Genomic DNA, 21,533 nt, shown 5'->3' on the forward strand with positions numbered 1-21,533 from the left:
TTTCAAAGACTGTGAACACACAAAATCTATGGCACATTTATGTGTACATTATTACTTAAAATCAGTATAAAATTAAATCTACACATATGAAAATTATTTATGTTATGTAAAGAGCCTGAAAGTAATATTTAAGAATTTTAAGAGGATTACAATAATTTAAAATGCATTCTAACTTTAGATTAACTAAATGGAATATTTACAAACCTACTTTTAAAGTCATTTTAATAAATGTTCCATTAGCTTTTTCAGCCAGATGTTTTAAAACACTCAGGAGGCCTTGCTTGCAGCTGGAATTGCTAAAACTTCATATAGCTGCTTGAGTTCTTGCAACAGTGAAAATATTATTACACACTATGGCCACCAGCATTTCAATAGCCTACAGCACAAGCCAGCTAACAGCTGGTTGAGAGATGGCTGAAGTGCTGGCTGAGGCACAGGAACCCGGGCTATACCAGTGCTCCACTGCAATTGCCACTGCTGAAGATCAACCGGCGGCAAAAGGGGAAATTTGAGCAGAAGTCACATAACATAGACAAGACCTGAATGAAAACGGAATATACAGTATTCTAATATAATAATCCCATCAGGATTCCCTACATTCAACGGCTAAGCTATAAATACTGTGGTAAATTAGTTACTGCAGCTGTATTAAACGAGTCTGTATGGCCTCATCTACACTGACAATCCTCATCTACACTGACAATCCAACAAGTCTGGTTCAAAACACCGATACTGAAAAGCAACTAGAAATGGTATCTTCTGATCCTTTAATAATACCCGGATGAAACTTTTCAGTTTCCCAGGATGGTGTTTTCTTACTTGCCCATCTAGCTAATCCAACGTAGGTTCTGCCAATCAAGTTGGACTACTTCAAGCTCCAGTGTCTAATAATCACATTTTTACCAATATTCCTGCCTGCTCTCCCTGTAGCCATGTTTCTGGTGCTTGTTACAATAAAACATTGTGTTTTTAGAGCAAGTGGTGCATACGCAACTAGAATCGTTTATAGTCAGCACCTTTCCTTCCAAACCATGCTGCAAAGACAGGCTTTTTCCTTTTCCTATTTTTTAAAGCAAAAATTTGGAGATGGAGTTGAAGAAGGGAAAAATGTAATCCGGGTCTTCTTTGCTGATCAACACTGACGAAGAAAATTGTTTGGTATTTTTTCATCTAACCTGCTTTAATTGTCAGTGTAAATATGACACAGAGTTCATAAACAAAATTATACACAGCTATAAAAGAATCATCCTATGACTCCATGACATTTAATTTACCACCTCATTTCTCATTCAATTTAAAGATATGTGCAATTTTATCTTTCTCTGTGATATTCAGTCCTGTTATACCACTAAAAGAGAAACAAAAAAGAACTCAAAAGTTTTCAGTTTCACTAGTTCGGGGGGGGGGGGGGGGGGGGAATAAATCAATGTAGGCTTTTACTAGTGGTTTCATCCAAAATTAACTGAATTATTAAGAGAATAATAAACTTAAGTACCTCAAAAACAGAAGCTAAAGCACAGGTTAAAATTATGTAGTGAAATACTAGAACTACTAAAATATTCCTAGTCACTGACATAATCAGCTAACATCTGTCAGCTGTATCAAACTTTCTGGAGAGAAGTGCAAAAAAGTATTTCTTCATCCAACTTTGTAGTCATGCGTTTAATCCACTAGGAACCAGACTTCTGAAGTACTCAAACATTATATACACATAAAACAGTAATTCTGTACAATTACACATTTTCAAATGTTATAGCTTAACAAACATGCTGTATTTCTTAATTCATGGTAACATTACCATGCCATTCAAATACAGAGACTATCAAAATGATTTTCAAAGTGCCATATCTCAGAATTCTATTTTTTAAGCTGTTATAGCAATGTCAGTTAAGGCCTGTCCTATGTAATGAAAGAAAAATCCACAAGTTGGCAAGAAGCTCGAAGTGTGGAGGCTTAGGGTACTAAAGAAACTAATACATATTTTTTAATAAATATTATTTTTCTTGAAAGCATTAGTATCTGAAAACCAGTTAAGTCAAGCTTTCTCAGTTTCTAGAAGGAAAAGCCCCACCTTTAAGCCTTTTATTAACGTTTCTTTCATATCTACTATATAGAAGAAAACAGAAGAAAATATGTGAATTTTTAATTTCCAAAGATTCCATTGTAATTGTTAATTTTTTTAATTTACAAAAAACCCTTAACGTTTTCTTCTGGCTCTAAAACTCTTTAGATTGATAACGAGTTGTTAAATAGAAAATACTGAAAATATCAGCTTGACTTCACACAATGAAATGATGGGAAAAATTCACGCTGGTAAATCACTTTCGATGATCAATCATCTATCATCGTGGCAATTTTGAGTTATTACCTTACAGATGAAAAGCTGCTGTTACTTTCCCCAGTTCGAGAACACATAATTCTCACTGAAACCCAAACTATTTTTGACCTTGAAGAATTCAGAATCTTTTTAATGTACTTTTATAACTGGATGTGCAACTGATAGCAAAATAAAGATCACCACATATATTTTAACAGACAATGTTAAAAGGTATAGAGTCCTCAAGACTGCATTAGAAATAGACAGAAACTGGTCACTCTAAATCAAGAGTTTCATATTTTTCATTGTTTGAGAAAAATACCAGTACAAATAAATGCAGATTTTCATTGGTTAGGAAAATCTAAAAATGTATACCTATCTATCTCTATTTATTTATATATATGTATATCTTCATCTGGCCTTGTCTGGGAAATAGAAATCTGTAGAGAATACTTTTTCTTATCACACAGAAACTACTAACATTTCATTAAAAACCAAAACACCCTGTTTGAAGGTGCAGTTGTTTCCTCTTCCAATTTCTATTTTCCTTTTCCATTTTTTGAAGATTTCAAGATCTGTAGCTTCAATTCCTTTATCATCATCTCTAACTTTTCCCTTGCCTCTCGTTCTTGTCTCAGTTCATCTTGAAGCTCTTGTCTATCTGCCTCTGCGTGATCCAATCTCTGTCTCAATTCTGCTAGCTGTAAAATAGAGAGAAGAGACAGAGAGGCAGAGCGAATTTTAGCAAACTTATTGGTAAACGTCAGGTATTCATTTCAAGATGCCACTGATGACCACCGTATGCATCAGATAAAAATATTTCTGTTCACCAGTATTCATCAGCTCATCTTCCACAGTTATCAAGAGTTATGCAGTTACCTACTACACCATTAGCAAATGACATCAATATGGAAAGTTGCATAGACTTCATAGTATTATAAAAAAATGGAAAAGTCTGATTTTTAAATACATATAAATTGTAGTTATATGAACTGTCACACTAGACCATGTCAATAATACATAGAATCTGTTAGGAAGATTGTGATGATGTCTGCATCAGATGTTTCACAAATCCCAGAATAAACAGCACTTTTTCATTTCCCAGGTTCATTTCTCTTACCTGACAAAATATTACTTATTTCAAAGCCTTAATGCATTTCTAGAACAAACAGAATACTGTTTTCTGATACCCTTTAGCATAAATGAAACAGAATTACTAGAAATTACATTCAGAAAATCTTGAACATAACTGCCTGTGCATTTATGTGTGTGTTCAAATTTAAACATGAGTCTACCCAAATTTTTTTGTGAAACATTTTGTGTTTAAACACAGAAATTAAATAATTTTTTCATCTTTGGAGTACAGTAAACCTCAAACTTGCTAGAATATCATCAAAACTTATTTACAGTGAGATCTGGAAACGTCTGATGAATTTTTCAAGTGTGGGAAAGTTACTGTCAAATTGCTTATAGGTATGCTACCAGCAGTTAAAACAGGGAGGAGACTAGAAACCAGTTATCTTCTCTACCATTAATTTAAGGGGTTATTTCTTACAAAAAGACCTCACTGAATCTAAAAAATCCATCTGCCTTTATGATGATAGGTATCTATCTCATCTAAATCATCGCTAAGCATACATCTCACTGAAAATGAGGAAGACAGCTCATGAGAATGAAAGAAGCAGGAGCATACAGGACCACTGGTGTTCACCAACTGCTGTAAAAAGCACTGGGCAAAGGAACCGCTGTGCTGATTTTAGAGAAACACCACGTTCAGTGGACTTTCATCTCCACTTGTATAATTGGAAATATTTAAACGGTTCTTAGTACAATCAGAAATATTTAAGCAGTTCTTAGACAGCAATAGGCTGTTAATGCAAGTCGTCTGACTCCACTGCTTTAAGTAAACTGTTGCAGTACGATAATGCCCACTTGCCTGCATGTTACAGCACGTACTACATAAGCACATCTCTGATTGAGTTTTGATTTCCAGGTCCAAGGAAAGGTTCCAGTACTGGTTATACTGCCCTATTGTGATTGACAGGGTAAAGCAACAATTAAACTAGACAATTCAATAAAGAAGTCAAAAAGGGGGAGAAGACACTTAGTGCATCTTCAGGCAGGCCTAGAAAGAACAACAGACATTTAAACAAGTTCCTAAACCCAAATTACTGATTTTGTTTCATGTACAAAGAGGGTTCCTCCCAGTCCACAGTTCTCAGAGAGAAAGGGCAGCCTGGGCAACTGCTTCAAGACGACATCAGATTAAGGCTTTTCTTAAATGCTGTATACACAGCTTGGGGAAGTTACCTGTTGCCAGGACCTCTGTTTAACTCGGGTACTTCTGACAACTGCTTGGAACCTAGGGTCCAAAATCTATTGTAAGATGTGATAAATGGAGAAAAAGGTTCAAATTATATGTTGCGAATAGCTCTACCACACAGGTAATAACAGTAAACTTTCATGCAAGGAACGTATTTAGTTTTCAAAGTCTAACTTCAAAAGAAACAATCAACCAATCTCCTTGGGGAACAATCTATGGTTTTTACCCTCTAAAAAAAGTAAGCCACACCAGCCATATAAAACACGCTGTACATGATTATCTTCATACATTAGAACATGTTGTTACTTGCAGTAAGAGGGCTTGTACCAGATGTTTAGTAAATCAGACCTTAGTCAGACAGGATTATTTCTGGCAGCAAAGGCTAGGGATCTGTGGAGTGGGATGTCACGAAATTAAATTCATGAGAAGGATTTATGATGCTAGTCTCTGCCCTACTCCCTAAAAATACAAACCCTGTCTCTCAAGTACAGCAAGTTTGATACAGTAAGAACAGGAAATATACACAGCTATGATCAAATGACCACAAAGCTTTACTGAGCTTAAGTTTTAGATTTTGTTTACTTTAAAAAAAACCTGTGAAGACTAGTTTTCTGTGACACAGTACAAAATACATCACTCTACATTTAATCATAACTGCAACTGATTTTGAAAAGGGGCATTCCAAGGCTCCCTTTGGCATTAACTATTATTTTTCCCATTAGAATGATATGAATAACCTCCAACATAAAGAAGCAATAGTAAAAGTTAAAAGGAAAGCGAAAGGAAAAAAAAAATCTCCATAGGTTTTGACATATGAACTGAAGTGGCAGCAACAAGAGACAAAAATATGATTTTCATTTCCAAAAGAAGTCTTGACCAAATGCTTTGACAGAGCATAGAAGGGGGTCTCATCAGATAGCGCAGAAGATTCTACCACCAAGGAACAGAAAGAGCAGCAAGGTATGCTACTAATCTGACAAAAAGGTGGTTGAGCGCTTTGATTTTTTTTTTTTTAACATGAAAGGAAGAAAAAGAGGAATAGCTTATTTCTATAACTAAAATGAGAATGTTTAATTCTGTAACACGGGCAAGCCTATATACATTAAAAACACAATTTGTTTTAAATGAGGATGTAACAGACCTTATGTTTAAGACTAATGTTTCATCAATAACATCATATGTTTCTGTAAGTTGCATTCTACCTCAGTTTCAATCAAGGAACAGGGAAATAAACATTGCTGTCACTGTGACCTATTTTGGTATTCGTCTGTGGTACCAGAGCACATGGAGAAGATGAAACTTTAAAGTGGCTGAGCAATAGCTTCACAATTTCCTGATATACTAAATATGGTTTGGTTTGAAATGAACTTTCCCTTCTCACCTGTGCTGCATATTCAGCTTCTTTGTCTTTTTCTAAATTGGAGTCACAGCTACACTTTTGCTTCATCACTTGGTCCAGTTTCTTCTCCAAGTCCCTCTGCTCAAAATAAAATTCTTCCATTCTTTGAGCATGCTCTGCTTGCAAACATTCAAGTTCTTTTTGTAAATTCTGCTGCTCTTCAGTTAGTTCCTTCATAGCTTTAGAGTTGCTTAACATTTCCACTTCCTGCAAAGAAAAATCAGGATCACATACACCTTGGTTCTAAGAGCAGAAAAGTAAACAACTGAATTTAAATGTGTACCTGGAAACAATGAGGCCAAAAAGAGCACATTTATCTACTGATAACAATAGCCTGATAATGGTATTTATCTACTTATCAATGACAGCCTGGAATTCTGTAGCAAGCATTTAGTTTTTAAGAAATTATTTATACTTCCAAGTACACAGAGCTTCCAGAAACAGATTCACAACTTCCAGCAGTGAACCTCAGAAAGCAGCAGCACTGATTTACTAAAATATACTTTGAAGATGTAAGGAGTGCATCATCAGAAAACAGAATAAATGTGTTTGATTTCTTTTTCCACTAGTATTTTGACATTTTTTAAAGTCTTATTTTTTTTTTAACTTATCTACAAGCTTTATCTACAACAGCAGAACAACTTAAAAGTAGCAACTCTAGGGCCCTATCTGAGCTCATAGATTCTGAGCTTAACATTAAATAAACTAAACTAAACTATTAGATCTGCTCTATGAATGTAAGAAGCAAAGACAGTTATTTACTTTAATTCAGAAAACAGAAATGAGGCAAAATCACAAATGAACACCAGCTTCTAATGTCATCCATTATTAGAAAAGACTAACAAAATCCCTCCAAAAACCAAGGACTTATCAAATAGAAACAGGAAGGTGGTATTCTTTTTTATACAAAGCAGTGATAAGACCAATCCTAGAATACTGATGTCTGCATCTTTAAAATCCTGAAAACTGAGACATTTTAGAGGACTTAAACTATATTTGCCAAAATACTTAAATGTTTGGGAAACATTTTAAAGTGAAAAAAGTAGTTTTCATTTGGATAAAATAAAAGAAGGAGCTGCTTGAACACAGTAGTTGCAAACTGAAAAGACACCAATTATTAGCAGACTCAAACCTAATGAGCATAAGGGATATTAAAGATTTGGTGCCTGGATTCAAGCTGGGGGGAAAATTACCTGTGTGTTTCAGTTTTTCTAAATGAATATAATCTGTGATATTGATTCTCGAACCAACAAGCTAACATCAGTTTTCTGATGTCAAAAGTGAAATGCACTCAGATTGGCACTGTACCATTTGAAGCTGCTGTTTCCTCCGCAAAATAGTATTTAGCTTTTCTTGCTGTTTAACGTAGGTTTTCATTACTTCTTCCATGATCCTTCCCTTGTCATCTTCACAACTGATATCTTTCATAAGAGTGGGGGACAAGGTTCGCACATCATTACCTACTTCAACACGGCTAGAGTCTCTAGTGATTTTGGAAGAAACACGTTCAGATTTTCCACCCCTTGCAGAACGAGCTGACACAGGTAGATCTATAGAGAAAAGAAGAACACAGCATAATCATCACAGAAAATTAAACTTCCAGAGTGAAAAAAATGCAAAGAAAACTGAAGATCATAAAAAGGTCAAAAAGAATTTTTGGAAAACTGAAATGACATCACAAAATACTAGCCTGGTGTTGAGCTTTCCAAAATTATATGGTGTAAAAATTGAAAAGATTTCAACGTAATTTTCACTACTCACCTAAACGTTTATGCTGCTCCACGCCAGTTTTCAAGTCAATTTTTTCCTGTTCTTCAAGAGAAAGCTCTGGATAGGAGGCAGCTTTTTTGTGCTTTCCACTACTGAGCTTCTTCTCTGACTGTCCAGGTGAGGATTTAATTACTTCTGAAGCTTTGACTGCTGTTTTTGCAACATCCTTATATTGTGATGCAAGAGATACATTTGGGGCAACCACTTTATCACACATAAAAAGGTAGTAACTGAAACAGTAGAACAGTAAAATTAAGAATGAAAGGTAAGGCATAATAAATGATGACTGGTAGAGAGCAGTAAGTTTAATTTAACGTGATTTCAAACTGTAAAAGCTTAGATGAAAAATAAGCACGTCCTTTTTAAATTTTTCCTATGCAAAAGGAAATCGTAATGATCCACTTAATCTTTACTGAGTAGATTATCTAGATAAGGTTTTGAGGCTATCAAACAAGAGCATTTTCCAAACATGGCTGATTAAAAAAATCATACAGAAAATCATATGAAGTCTTCATTTAAACGCAAAGAGTGAAATTAGAATGCCACTGAATCCAGACTCTCCAGCATTTTCATAATCCTTATGTTGGCAATGGAGGATGGGGGAAGTGATCAGTGTAGTAGGAACGAGCATATCACTCTTTAAATAACAAAGCTGTGTACTGACAGTGCTGGGGCATGTCTGAGACCAATGTTGGACCTTCTTTCCCACATATATTGACCAATCCGTCTGGATTTTCACAGCTCCTGGACTCCTGGGAGCATCCTTCTGTACCGCCCTAACCTTAGCCACTCAGCTTTTGTCTAGTACAGAGGGAAAAGAGTGACAAATGTGTTAAGGTCAGTGCCAAGATAATCAGTGTCACAATGCTGGAGTCAACACTGCCGTTTTCAACACTTTCCTTTCTCCTAGTTCTGAAGGAAGGCACCGATAGAAACAGCAAACCAAGGGACTATCACAGAAGTTCCACCATTCACGTGTTTGCGTGGGAACTAGTTTGATGTGTGTGTGTTGCTTTGGTGCATGCTGCTAGCCAAAAGAGTCCGATCTCACCCATACACGGTAAATGCATAACCACACGGGGATGAGGGTAAGAGGTACGTCAAGAAAAATTGTTTCCCTCATTGATGCAGATGACAAACTTTGTACTACATTAAGGAAATGCACTTGGTTTCTAAAACTAGGAAACTAATCAACAGACAATTCAGCTGTAGCCATTGTCCAAGTGTGGAATAAAGCCTTCAAATGCCTTTTACAAGTCTTTTTTGAAAGGAAATTAAGTTGCACTCATGGTAAATAGGCACTATGCAGCTTTCCACATGCATGCATTATGTTATAATAGGAAAGATTAAAAATTACATTCTGTCACTGCTACTCTGAAAAGGGAAATTGTAATTACATTTCAATTGTATTGCTACTGAAGAACACTCACAGATCACAGCTTGAGTCCCGTACCAAAAATCACTCATAAGCAGTTCATCAATATTTACACCAAGAAATGCATAAAAAGTTAGGGTTCAATTATTCTTGTGCAATCCCTTGGAGTTTTCCTAACAGTTCAGGTTTCAGGTACTTTTTTTCCAGTTGAAATTATCTTTAAATAGCCGAAAGTATTTAACTTGTACATATGGTACTCATAGTTCTGCACAGGAAATTCAGTTACCTGGGATGGAAAAAGGAGGGCGGCTGAGGATCAGTTTCTGCTTCTTGCTTGATAACTGGATACCACTGCGATAATTCCAGGCTCTGCTGCGAATCTGCCTAAAAAAAAAGGTAATAAATCGGTACTTGGAAGACAGGTACATGTTATTCACATTTTCATAAACACTCCTCAGTGGAATGGCATTTACACCACTAATGCATACACACAAAGGTGCATAGCACCAGACAAACCGGGGTACTGGAAAATGGAGAGTCTTTGGCAGAGATACGGGGCGATGCAAGCAACAGAAGTTTCTTCGATCTCCAATTTCCTATTATGGGCAAAGTAGGAATGAAATTAAAAGAAAATCTCTTTACAAACCTATATAAAAGCTCTGTCGAGTTTCCAGAACTCTGCCAGAGGCGTGCTGCAAACGCTTGGGAGGAACAGAAAGCAGAAACTAGGATTCCCAAAAGGCTGTAGGAGCCTTTTGCAATAAAGTATCCACATCATAGTAAGCACCTGTCAGACACTTTATTACAAAATAAAACCTGTCAATAAAATGGAACAATTACTGGTGTTCCAGAGACAGAACTTTCTTTAGTCGTCACGAATTTTTATTACAGAAGTGGGCAAAGCTGCTGCAGTAACATGACAACTCCATTCCCTTTGCAGTAACAAACAAAATTAACTCAGGTGCATCAGCATATATAATCTTAAAACACTTCTGTGCATTTTGTATTTGGATAGCAATTCTTGTTCTGTTTGTCTCAAGAAACATTTTTGGAATTACTCTTTAGTCAAAGTTACCGGTAATTCTTTGTGCTCCACTGCAAAGTTACTATTAATTTCAAGTGAAAGGTGTCTTGTCATATATTTAAACAAGACTCGTAGCTAAGAAATTGATTCTTAATTTCATTGTATTAAAACAGCCTTGGGAAGCGGGCTTTCAGGTAAGGCGTGGGTGGTTGACCCCAACCAGCAGCCAAGCACCCAAGCAGCCACTCCCTCACCACCAGCCACAGGGGGATGGGGGCAAAAGCAGGAAAGCTCCTGGGTCAAGATAAAGACAGTTTAATAGGTGAAGGAAAGAGAAAAAAGCAAGTGAAGCAAAGGATATCACTCACCACCCCCCACAGGCGCACTGATGCCCAGCCAGTCTCCAAACAAGGTCCACCTTGGATGACAAAACCCCCTTTCTTCTCCCTTCTATCCCAGTTTTTATTGCTGAGCATGACATTATAAAGTACCGAGTATCTCTTTGGCCCCTGCCAGCCTCTTGCCCACCCCCAGCCTACTCGCTGCAGAGGCTGAGCATGAAACAGAGAAAGCCTTGACACTGCAGAAGCACTGTTCAGCAGCAGCCAAAACGCTGGTGTGTTACCAACACTGTTTTAGTCACAAATCCAAAGCACAGCACCATACAGACTGCGACGAAGAAAGTTAACCATTCCAGCCAGACCCAGTACCTTTGGAAAGCTGCTCAATTAAAAAGAAGCCTATAAAGCTAAAAAAAAAAATCCTACTGCACCAAAGGCTTCATCTAGCGTTCCAACATCTTCACCATTTCTTGGGTACAAGATACATTATCAGAAAAGTTTATATTTACACACCCTGAAATAAACTGTCACAGAAATTCATCTCTGGCAGTCAAGAGAGTACCCAGTTATACACGTGCGGCTTGTACCAAGGTCTGCAGAATCAAATGCCACTTGACCATGAGAGAGACCAAATCCCATCTACAATATTCTGGTCAAAACTTCCAGCCCACTAAATTCAGCTCTAGCAACGAAACCGAAATTTAACTCCACCCCTGCAGTTCCTCAAATCAGTTCCAACACAGATAGAAAGGAGGGAGGGCACAAGGAAGCTAAGCTTCAGAATAGTAAACTCATAATCAAGCCTTTAAATAAGAAAGATTTGAAATACAGCAAATAATCTCTAGAAAAATGGCCTCATCCCCTGACACTTGTCAAGTTTTTTCTACTTATTCAGATCATTCTAATAATTTAAATAATGTACATATATTCTTCTACTTACATTACAGCTAGTACACAGTAATCCAATTTTAACTTCTGAATCACATCTTGTCCATGTTCTAGGACTCACATTTTAACATGTTTATATATTTACATATGAAATTATATATCAGGTAATCTGTATTTTCAAGTTATTAGGTCAGATTTTTATATTCCCACCTATTTCAAATGCAAAACAACTGTACTGTCTACCCATTAGTGTGCGCTTTGCAAATGAATTACATAACTTGTGATCAAATTTTTACTTAGGAAAGAAAACGAAAGGTAATCGTAAATAAACATGAAGTCTTTTTCTAACACGATTCCTTCTTCATCATCTAGGTTAATAAAACAGAGACAAAGCATCTACTTCAATATATACACATGTATTTCATTACCTAACAATCTGTTTAGTTTAGATGCTCCTAAATTCTATAAACACAATATATCCAAGTAAATTTAAAATTGAATGACTTCTACATAAACTGTTTGAAAGGGCTACATGAAAAGGATGTCTTATTTTTCTTCTAAAGCTAGCTGTACAAAGCTGTTAAGAAAAAAAATATAAATAAGTAGTGGTTTCAGCCTAATCATTAAGCCAGTTGTTTTAGCAGAGATGGGATTTATAAAAATACTCAGAAGAAATGTTAACTCTCCACATTGCGAGCTTTTCCCCACACATGGTGATGAACTCAAGGAATTGGTTTGAGAAGCAAGACAAAGTTTTAGTGCAGAGCAATTATCAGAAACTGTCGCAAAGTCAAAGGGAATGAGGATCTGACAGTGCAGAGACCAGCAGCAGAGACTTAGTGACAGCTGTTCCCATGAAGAGCAAGTGGATGTTACACTGCGGTCTAGAACCCAACAGAAAATGAGAAACTCGGTGACAATCAAACACACAGTTTACAGCTTTCTTATTAGCACAAAGAACAGAAAAGAATTAAGCTTGTGAGTACAGCAGGTGAGGGTCTACATTGTCTGCTCTTGAAATATTGAAAGGAAAAGCATACTTGCACTGTGAGGCAAGTAAACTCAGAGTGAAAAGGCTAAGGAGAAAGGCAACGCACAGTATCTAGGATGCTTCAAAGACTATGGGATTTAATTAATAATTTATTTTTACTGGATGGACAAAGACCTAGCCAAGGGCAACTGTTCTTCCTGGGCCCTCCAAGATAACCTCAAAGATGCGCTGGCACTTCCGAGGACTGACTCAGCAAAGGTGGTAAGGTGACAGAATAGCAAATGGAGCATCCTGTAAATAAATTTCCCTAGGAGTGTAAGAAAAGGGAATGTCTACACGTTGTACCTAATACCTCTCTCTCCCACCACAGAAATGAGGGAAAGAAAAGACGACTGAAGCAGCCCAAGCTTCCCCAGGACAAGGAAACGGAGGCTGTGCTCCAACACTCCCCTATAAAACTCTTTTAATCTTTTGTACTTTCCAGGCGAATATCCATGAGACAAAAGAAAGAAAAAGAACCCTCCCCCACCATTTTATCTTTGTTCAAGTTTTCACAGTTTCTCTCTCATTCTGATTTCATATGCTGCTTTGTAAGAAAGAACTACACAGGTCTGCAACGGAAGACTCCACAAAGTTTTTGTATTTCATTTGCACCGGTCCAGCCCAAATTACTGTTACTGCTAATTTCAGCTGTTTTTTATATCTGTACACATGAAACTGAAAGATCTTGTGGTCTGAAATCTGCTACTGTGAAAAGGGAAGCAGTATTATAGGTATCAATATGGAAGACTATTTCCACTGATGCACCCACCATACTGTAGTTTATTACCTACACTGGCGTTGCAAGGATAAAGACTGCCATGTCTTTATCGGATGAAAAGCAAAGTCTCCTTGCTATGAACTTACATGCATCTTCAACTAATTCAGCACGTGGAAGCATGCCATATTGCAGACTTTCATGGAAATTTTCTGCCAAAATCCCTTACTGTAGACTGGCACAACTGTAAAAATACCTGTTACTACAGTAAGCCTTTCTGCAATACTCACTTTTCCGAAGTTTATGCTGAAAGGTGTCAACTGATAGCACAACTTTTTGGGCTCAATCATCTGGACTGCTCTTGCTGCTATTTTGAAATCCACCACAAAACATCCAACAGGCAAAATGGATATATAATCAAACCAGTAGCCATCAAACAGACATATAAATGCCAAATACACTGAAAAGAAACATAGTCATGGGGCAGGAACCATTTAAAAACCTCTGAAGTTTAACTTATACCCAAAAAATTGTACCTTCTACGAATGGAAACATCTGTGATGTTCAATACTTATCTGGTGCTTGTCTTATTATTTGAAGTAGAAGCTCTCTAAGGGAAAAATAAGCTCTGTATTTTTGAACCACAGCGCAGACTTGCAGCAGTACTTTAGGAAAAAATACTACATCTATTATTAACCATTGTCAAGATACTGGCCTACAGCTCATTACTTGGGCTGCTTAAAACCCCCTCTTTTTGGCATATTTCTCTATGCAAGTGGTTTAAACAGAAAGCTATTGCTGAACAAGCAGACTTTGGGCTTCTAAATAGCAACTTATCAATGCACCATTACCCTACACGCAAAGTCATGAGGTGGGTGGTTAGCAAGCTAGGTCGCCATACACTGCACGTGTGCATGCTGGAGTAAAGATAACAAATGAAAAATTAATTCGTAATACTTGATTTTCAAGCTCCTTCCTGCTTTGCTCAGCTGCTGCAACACACACTGCATAAAACATACTCAAAGGTCAAATGGGAGAATGAGAATTTCCACAATAGCTCTGAATTTTCCAGAGACTGCATACCTCAGAATAGAACAAGAACCAACAAAGCCAAACCAGCTTGAATGAAGTTACTTACAGTCCAAATAGGAAAGAAATTACCACACCTTTTAATGAGAAATGTATTTCCATGGTAAAGCGCTCTCACAAATTTAACTTAGGCTTGATTTAACAAGCATTCCCATTCACAAAAGGCAAGCAACGCGCTTCCAAAACAAGTATTTACATGTGAGCACAGAGATTTGGGAGTTTTACAAGAGTAGGTGAACTTACTTTGGACTGAGTTCTTTTCTGATTTTTCTCGCTAAATTTCTCCTTCATTTCCTCCAAGAGATGCTTCAGTTCCCGCTCCTCTGACGTTCCTAGGTATTTTTGGTTAATATGCAGGTAGCAGTGCCACTTGGCCGATTCAAATCCCCAGTGGCAGGTCCTCTTGTCTGGGGATCTGTGTGAATGCATCACAAACGTCTGGGGTGAGAACATCCCGTAGCACTCCAAACACTGGATACACGGGTCATCCGGCGCAAGGTAGAACTGAGGTGCAAACAACCCCTGGCACTTGCCCAGGCATTCATGCTCTACTTCAAAGGCACTGCCAGTCTCTTTCAATTGGGCCAAGGTGTTCTTACCAGGGAGAAAACTGCCATTTTGTGGAAAAGTGCGAGGACGTAGTAAAGCATTGCATAGTCTCTGAGCATCGGTCAGTGTAATTAGCCCACAGGACGGAGCATTAAATGGAAGAATTCCCAAAACCTTCAGAATATGAAGCTGGTCAGAAGTACACCTTGAGCAGTATATATACAGTTCGTCACACACCGTATTGATCTGTTGCAATGAAAAGTCTCGGAGAACTGAATTCAACACTTGAGGCAGGCAAAGTCTTTTTTCTCCTCCGACTTTAAAACAAGAGATAGATTCCCCCTCCAGTATAGTCTGGGTGAGTTCTGTAGAGCTGTCCGGAGGAATGAGCAGCGGACCAGAAAGTATTTGCGGCGATGGAAGAGGCAAGAAGACAGTGGGTGACATACTTTCCTGGGAATAACGAGCTGAAAAAGCTGCCGGTCCACCCAGTGAACTCTGGCTGCTTAAGTGGAACTGTGCCAACGTGTGTTTCAAACCTGGATTTAAATTCAAAGGCTCAGATAGTGAAGTATTGTTTGGCTTGGCGGTTTCCCCATCAGCCTCCACAGGAGTTTCATCATATTCATCCAGGTTTTCCTTCTTTATTGTTGGCAATTTATTTATTACAACTCGTACTTTGCTATTTACATGCATTTCTGTCATTGCTTTTTTTAATGGAGGACTCCCATCCTCTTGGATCCCACTCCTTTTTTGGTCTGAAACTAGACCTAGAGGGAAGTTTATTTGTGGGCTTTCCATTGCTAAACACCAGAACTTTAATTAAATGAGTCTTGAGTGTGCATTTTCCTCCTTGTTCATATGAAAAACAATTTCAAGTGATCTCGATTACCTCAGGCACACCAAGTCTTGCACTCCTTTCAGTAAAATGTTACTTCTTCAGCCTCCAGCAGTAAAAACTGTAACCCATTTTGCATGTAATACCATAAAATTAATAATGGAGACATTACACAAATTTATCTTTTAGTTTTATAGTTATTTGTTCAATTTTCTCCTATAAAAAAACCTGCCACGGTATGTATACAAAAGGCTTTTCTTCATATCCTACCCACTATTTTACACAGTAGTCTTGTACAGCAACTTAGTAAAAAACGATGAGTGGATGCAAGAGTGTCCAACCTCAATCATTTTTTTCCTTCAAAAAAATACTGTCTTTTCAAATAAGTCTCTATTTAAATATTAAAATAGAAAAATGGTCTCAGTTTGAAGAACGCTGATCTTAATGCAACCGATCCAAAATTTAGTTTGAGTTGTATGAAAATTTTATTCAGCACTTTCAGTTCCTGGATATCAAACACAATCTTAAGGGCTTGCTTTATTGTGCTGCCAACTTTATGATTTCACCACCATCACGAGAGTTACTATGGCAGTTCACAAATAAATCCCCAAATTAAAGGCTGATCCAGATCGCCGGCCAAAACTAAACGTCCCTAGAGAGTCACCTTTCGCACAGATGTCACTGGTGTGTGTCAGAATTTTCCCACCCTAAGATATTAGTAATAGAGGTAAGATCCAGGCCATCGGCTAATTTCATGCCTCGTGCTAACAGCGTTCTGTCAGTCCTTCCAGATAACCTGTGAAAAGAGAAAGAGGTCATAAGCAATCCCAAAATGTGAGTTTGCTATGTCAAAGGAGGGATACGTTTCCCAATTAATTACAAGACATCAGCGCGCAGAGAGCTTTCCTTTAAGACCGTAAGCCCCATTACAACCGCTGGCAGATGGGTGAAGCTGGCAGCAGCAGACAACTCCCGAAGCGCTGCATTCACCGCCCGGCGAGCCGCGGGCAGGCTGGGGGCGGCACCGGAGCGGCTCTCTCACGGCGTACCCACGCTGGAAGGACGGGGTCTCCGGAGAGAGGAGGGCCGCTCCCCATCTCCTCCGCCCGGGAACCGGCCCCTCGCCCCGCAGCCCCTTCCCGGAAGGGCCCGGGACGCCGCATCCCGCCGCTCGCGCCACCCTCCCTCCCTCCCGCGCCGTGACTCACCTCCGCCCCGCCGGCACCGCTCCGGGCAGGGCTCACCCTCACCCCCTCCCCCTCCCCCTCCCATGCCCGCCGCCGCCGGTCTCGCCGCTCCGCCCTGCCCGGCTCCCCGGGGGCGCAGCCCGCCGCCGTACCCGCGACGCTCCGCCGCCTCGGTCCCTCCCCGTCCCCGTCTCCCGGTCACCCCCGCGCTACGCCCGCCCGCACCCCCCTTCCCCTTCCCCCAGCCCGCCGCCGCCGCTCCCTCCCCCCGGGGACGGCGCGCCCCTCCCCCCGGCTCAGCCCCATCCCCCTCCGGCGCTCCTGCCCCTCCCCCACCGCGGGGCCGGCCGCGCCCCCTCCCCCACAAGCCTTCTTCGTCCCCCACCCCCCGGTAACTTCCCCGGCTCCTCACCCGGCGCCGCGGGGGCTCCGGCAGCCCGGGGAGCGGAACAGGCGCCGCGCACGCACCGCCCACCCGTGACCTCACTGCGGAGACGGAGACGGAGACGGAGACGGCGACGGCGACGGCGGCGGAGACAGCCGCGGAGACGGCGGCGGCGGCGCGCGGGCACGAACCCGCAGGCGGCGCGCGCCGCCCCCTCCCCCTCCTCCTCCTGCCGCCGCAGCCCCGCCCACTGTCTGGGGCAGCGGCGGGAGCGGCCGCCCCTCCCCCGCCCGCCGCCGCCGCCTCAGCGCCGGGAAACCCTCCCCCAGCCCCCCCCGCCGACAGGAAAAGGAGGAGGAAAAATTCAGACCCACAGGAAAAAAAAAGTGTTATCTCTGACTGGCGTTCGCACGTCTTCTCGCCGCCTCCCTTCAGCCCACCCGGGTCAGACCCAGCCCCGGGCCGCCCCGCCGCCTTTTCTCCGCCGTTAGAGCCCGAGAGGGCGTGCGGGGCCGGGGGAGGCGGCCCGCAGCGGCGGGGAGCGCCCGGGCGGCGCCGCTGCTGGGGCCGGCGAGGCGCTGAGGGCCGGGGCCTGGAGCGGCAGCTGGGGCGGGGAGGCGGGGGGGGGCCGACAGCAGCCATGGCAGAAAGGGAGAAGGAGCCAAGCGCGCAGGCAGCAGCCAAGGCGGGAGAGGAGGGACGAGGCCCGGACGCTGACAGGGAGCTGTCAGGCGTACCGCTCCCCTGAGGGGCGGCGGCCAGCAGCGAGCGTCCCTCAGCGAGCCTCCCTTAGCGACTGTCCCTCAGCGAGGGTCCCCACGCGAGGTGGGCTCAGCTCTAACACCTCACTACTGGGGGACGGGGAGACGTGGGGAAGGCAGGAGAGCATGATGGTGTCTGTCCCCAAAGCGGCTTCACAGACCTCTCCTTCCAGTGGCGGGCTCATCATGCGGCACCAGGAGCAAAGAGACCCCGAAGCGCGGGAGAAGGTTTCAAAGTCGGTCGCGGAGCCCGGCTGGGAAGCGGTACGATCAGCTCTGCGGAGAGGGGTTTACGTGAGGGGCTTCTCCCACTTCAGGCTTGTTGCTGGAAAGGGAAGATGCTCTTCAGGAACTGCTTAGTCTTTGCACAACTAGTTTATGTATTACAAGTTTCTTCTGTCTGCAAGGAGCCTAAAGCTTTTTGGTTTACATCTCTCCTTTGTAAAGACAGCGCTTCAGCTGAGATTAAGGCACAACCCAATTTGCCATTGCCTTTCATCCCGTACAGTTACATATTTTGATGCAAAGTGAGTATAAAAGCACAGCATATGAAAATGGGGCAGTTGCACAATCACCAGGCACCGCTTAACACTGGCCAGCACTGCCCACGGTGAGCGGGCTCCATTCTGTGTCATCTAATGCCACGCCAGAAGAATTAGCACAGAGCAAACAAAACCTGTCACTGCTCAGCAGCTGATCAACAGAGGGGTTTGATACACTTTAATCCTTGACTTTGCACCTCTGATACGCTCAGATTTCCTCTGGGCTGGCAGGGCTTATTGATGTAGGGGGCCTTGAGAATCACTGCAAAGCTGCTTCCTGAGTCACCTTGTAACTCTTTTTTAAAACACCACATCAGTTGCAATATCTACAACAATTCCTCCTCGTGATGGCTGGGCAAAGAGTGATCTGGGATTATTGATGTTATTTTGTGTGCAGGTTTTGCCCTTGTTGCTAACCTTAGATGGTCACATCTGTAGGTAGGAGCTATCCTACTCTATGTTTGCACGGCAGCTAGTGCAATCTTTGGGACCCGTGGTGCTTTATATTGCAAAAATAATAAATTGCTGACAGTTTAAGTAGTAGAATAGGGTTTAGAATAACTATATAAATAGCAGTGCCTGGGCTTTTAACAATAACTCTGTGATCACAAAGATAATAGTTATATTTATTTTTTAAAACCTAAAGAAAACCACTTGACCTTTCTGTCATTAAAGAATTCAGGTACAGATGAAGGAATCGTAAAACTGAAGTAGAGCATGACCTCAATTTTTATATTCAGCAGAAGGTGTTGTAACAACAAGGATCATTGTTTTACTGTTGCCATATTGCAGCACACTTGGGCAGAAGGCTTTCCTACAAACGAAGGGGTACCAGAAAGAAACCTTCATTTTGCTGAGGGATGTAAACCTCCAAATGAAATTAAGTGTGCTCTTTCTTGCAGCTGCTTGAAATAGATATTTTATAGAATGCCTACAGAAACTTCTCTTTTCACAGGCTAGAGAAAACAGAGAAGGAAGGGAAGGCATAAATTCCTTCCATTCCATGTAGGCCAAAGCAGAGATAAAAGCTTCCCAAAAATTGGAACCAAGATTTAATCTTGGGGAAGAACACAAGTATTGGAGAAATGCAATTTTTTTTCCCCCTTTAATACTCTACTATTTATCCTTTTCCATTGTCATTTTGTTTCTCTATTTTTATTGTAAATCACTAGAGATTGACTCAGTCTTTCCTCAGGGAGCATTTATCATAATAACTACTACCATTATGGGGAGGGCATTTCTCCTTACTTACATTTACCCTGCTACTTTCTAGCTCCTTTTGCCAGACTTCATCTGTGTAACTCCTCCACAGCAGCAGACTCCTCCGCGTATAGGTACAAAAATATCAGGCTCTATGTGTTGAGTTTCATGAACTGAAGGATGATCAGGACTGACACCTCTGTACTTTCCAGCCACTTGAGATTCACCACAAATAGGATTTGTGTATTTAAGGAAATTTCATGGGTGTTAGACCATAAACCTACTCTTGGCTCATCTTTGCACCCAACAGCATTTGATGTAATTTAGCAACACACAGTGGTTAATAGATATTGGTCATTCCACCTCAATATGCAGTTTTATATCTAGGCTTGTTGTTTGTACTTTTCAAAGCAGGGAAGTATTATAAACATGTTTAAATGAATTCCAGCATTGTGCAGCAACGTGTAGTACCCCCGTGTTTTTCATAAACGCTATTCTTTAGCCTGCAGCAACACAACTACATAGGACTGTACAAGCATCGTCTCACTCAGGCTGCTACATCAAATGTTTCTGCAGCATTTCCAGCCTTAGATAGGAAAGAAGATTGCTTCATGTAATGATCCTGCAGAAGGATTTTATAAATATTGGTATTTTTCCTCCATTTACAGTTAAGCAAACAACAGAAGACAAAGCAGTTGCAGGACAAAAACGTGAACTGCTTTTGTGCAGGGCAGGGAGATTGGGAAAGTGATAGAGAACATGCAAAAAAAGTGCTTTCGTGTTTGATCTCCATTGTCTGTTTAAATGCTTTACTCTTCTGCAATAAAACATTTGAGTGTAGGACAAAGAGCTTTATGAAAAGGTAAACACATTTGTGAAGAATACTAACACACTGTACTTGTGTGTTAGATACAAGTTTTGCTTAAGCAGATACAAGGTTTGCTTAAAAGCCACAACAATATAGCAGAACAGAACAAGATTTCTCAATCTACCAGCTTTTGGAGCTGATCCTGAAAGACATGGACCTGTGATACAATTGTCCAGACATGCCAGACATTCCTGTCTTGTCCACCCTCTAGGAGTTCAGGATCTGATAAAAAAAAAATTATCTTCAAATACCAATCAGTGAAATGCACTACGTCATGTTTCCATTTTAAATTTACTGCAGAAAATGCAAGATTTGCACCAGAGCTGGACTGATCTATGGATGTAAGGAAAGCAACATATGTAGGAAGATATTACATCTTTTATTAGACCTATTGATGTCATGGAAGCTTAGGAATTCAGTGACATTGTTTAATTTGGGTTTTTCAAGTTCTGCTGCACATTTTCCATTTCAGATTGCAAATTCTGGTAACCATTGTGCTGTAATGATAGTGTTGCTATAGAGCTACAATAATCAGGCAGTGTAAGACAAAGTTTGTAGGTAGAGGATTGTCTAAAAAAAAAAAGTCAACTCTGTTTACAACTTCTACTGTAGACTGTGAAAAGCAGTTCCAAAGACACTGTGCAACTAATACCAGAGTTACAGACCTTTGCAAGATGTAATAAATCGCACTAAGAGCATAGGAGGAATCTTTCTTTTATTATTAACTCCTCTGAATTTTCAGGAAGTGCTGAAGGTCTTTGGAAGCTTACAAAATTAACATTTAAGGTTGTCTTAAAAATGTAATTTACAAGTAGCACCTTCACTGCTTGGTTTCAACACCTTAGGTTTAACACTGAGGCAGCCTGTACAGAATTTTTGTTTTTACTCTAAGTGAGCTCTAAGGAAGAAAAGTTATTATTTAAAAAATA

At 40.6% G+C, this 21,533-nt stretch overlaps 1 protein-coding gene across 2 annotated transcripts; it reads right to left on the reverse strand.

Annotated features, from left to right (window-relative positions):
* Positions 1-1,403: 1,403 nt before the first annotated feature.
* SKIL (SKI like proto-oncogene) lies at positions 1,404-17,367 on the reverse strand. Of its 2 annotated transcripts, none has more exons than XM_076341375.1 (7): positions 17,261-17,367; positions 14,518-16,457; positions 9,471-9,568; positions 7,801-8,039; positions 7,348-7,589; positions 6,022-6,246; positions 1,404-3,018 (listed from the first exon to the last, which is right to left on the reverse strand). In XM_076341375.1, exons 2-7 carry the CDS (start codon positions 15,622-15,624, stop codon positions 2,857-2,859), a joined length of 2,073 nt encoding a protein of 690 aa, XP_076197490.1. In that variant the 5' UTR covers positions 15,625-16,457; positions 17,261-17,367; the 3' UTR covers positions 1,404-2,856. The 2 variants fall into 2 exon arrangements, with proteins under 2 accessions (XP_076197490.1, XP_076197491.1); XM_076341376.1 differs by lacking the exon at positions 17,261-17,367 and adding an exon at positions 16,870-16,884.
* Positions 17,368-21,533: the final 4,166 nt, after the last annotated feature.

This window comes from Aptenodytes patagonicus, chromosome 6 (assembly GCF_965638725.1).
Source record: "Aptenodytes patagonicus chromosome 6, bAptPat1.pri.cur, whole genome shotgun sequence".
NCBI lineage: Eukaryota > Metazoa > Chordata > Aves > Sphenisciformes > Spheniscidae > Aptenodytes > Aptenodytes patagonicus.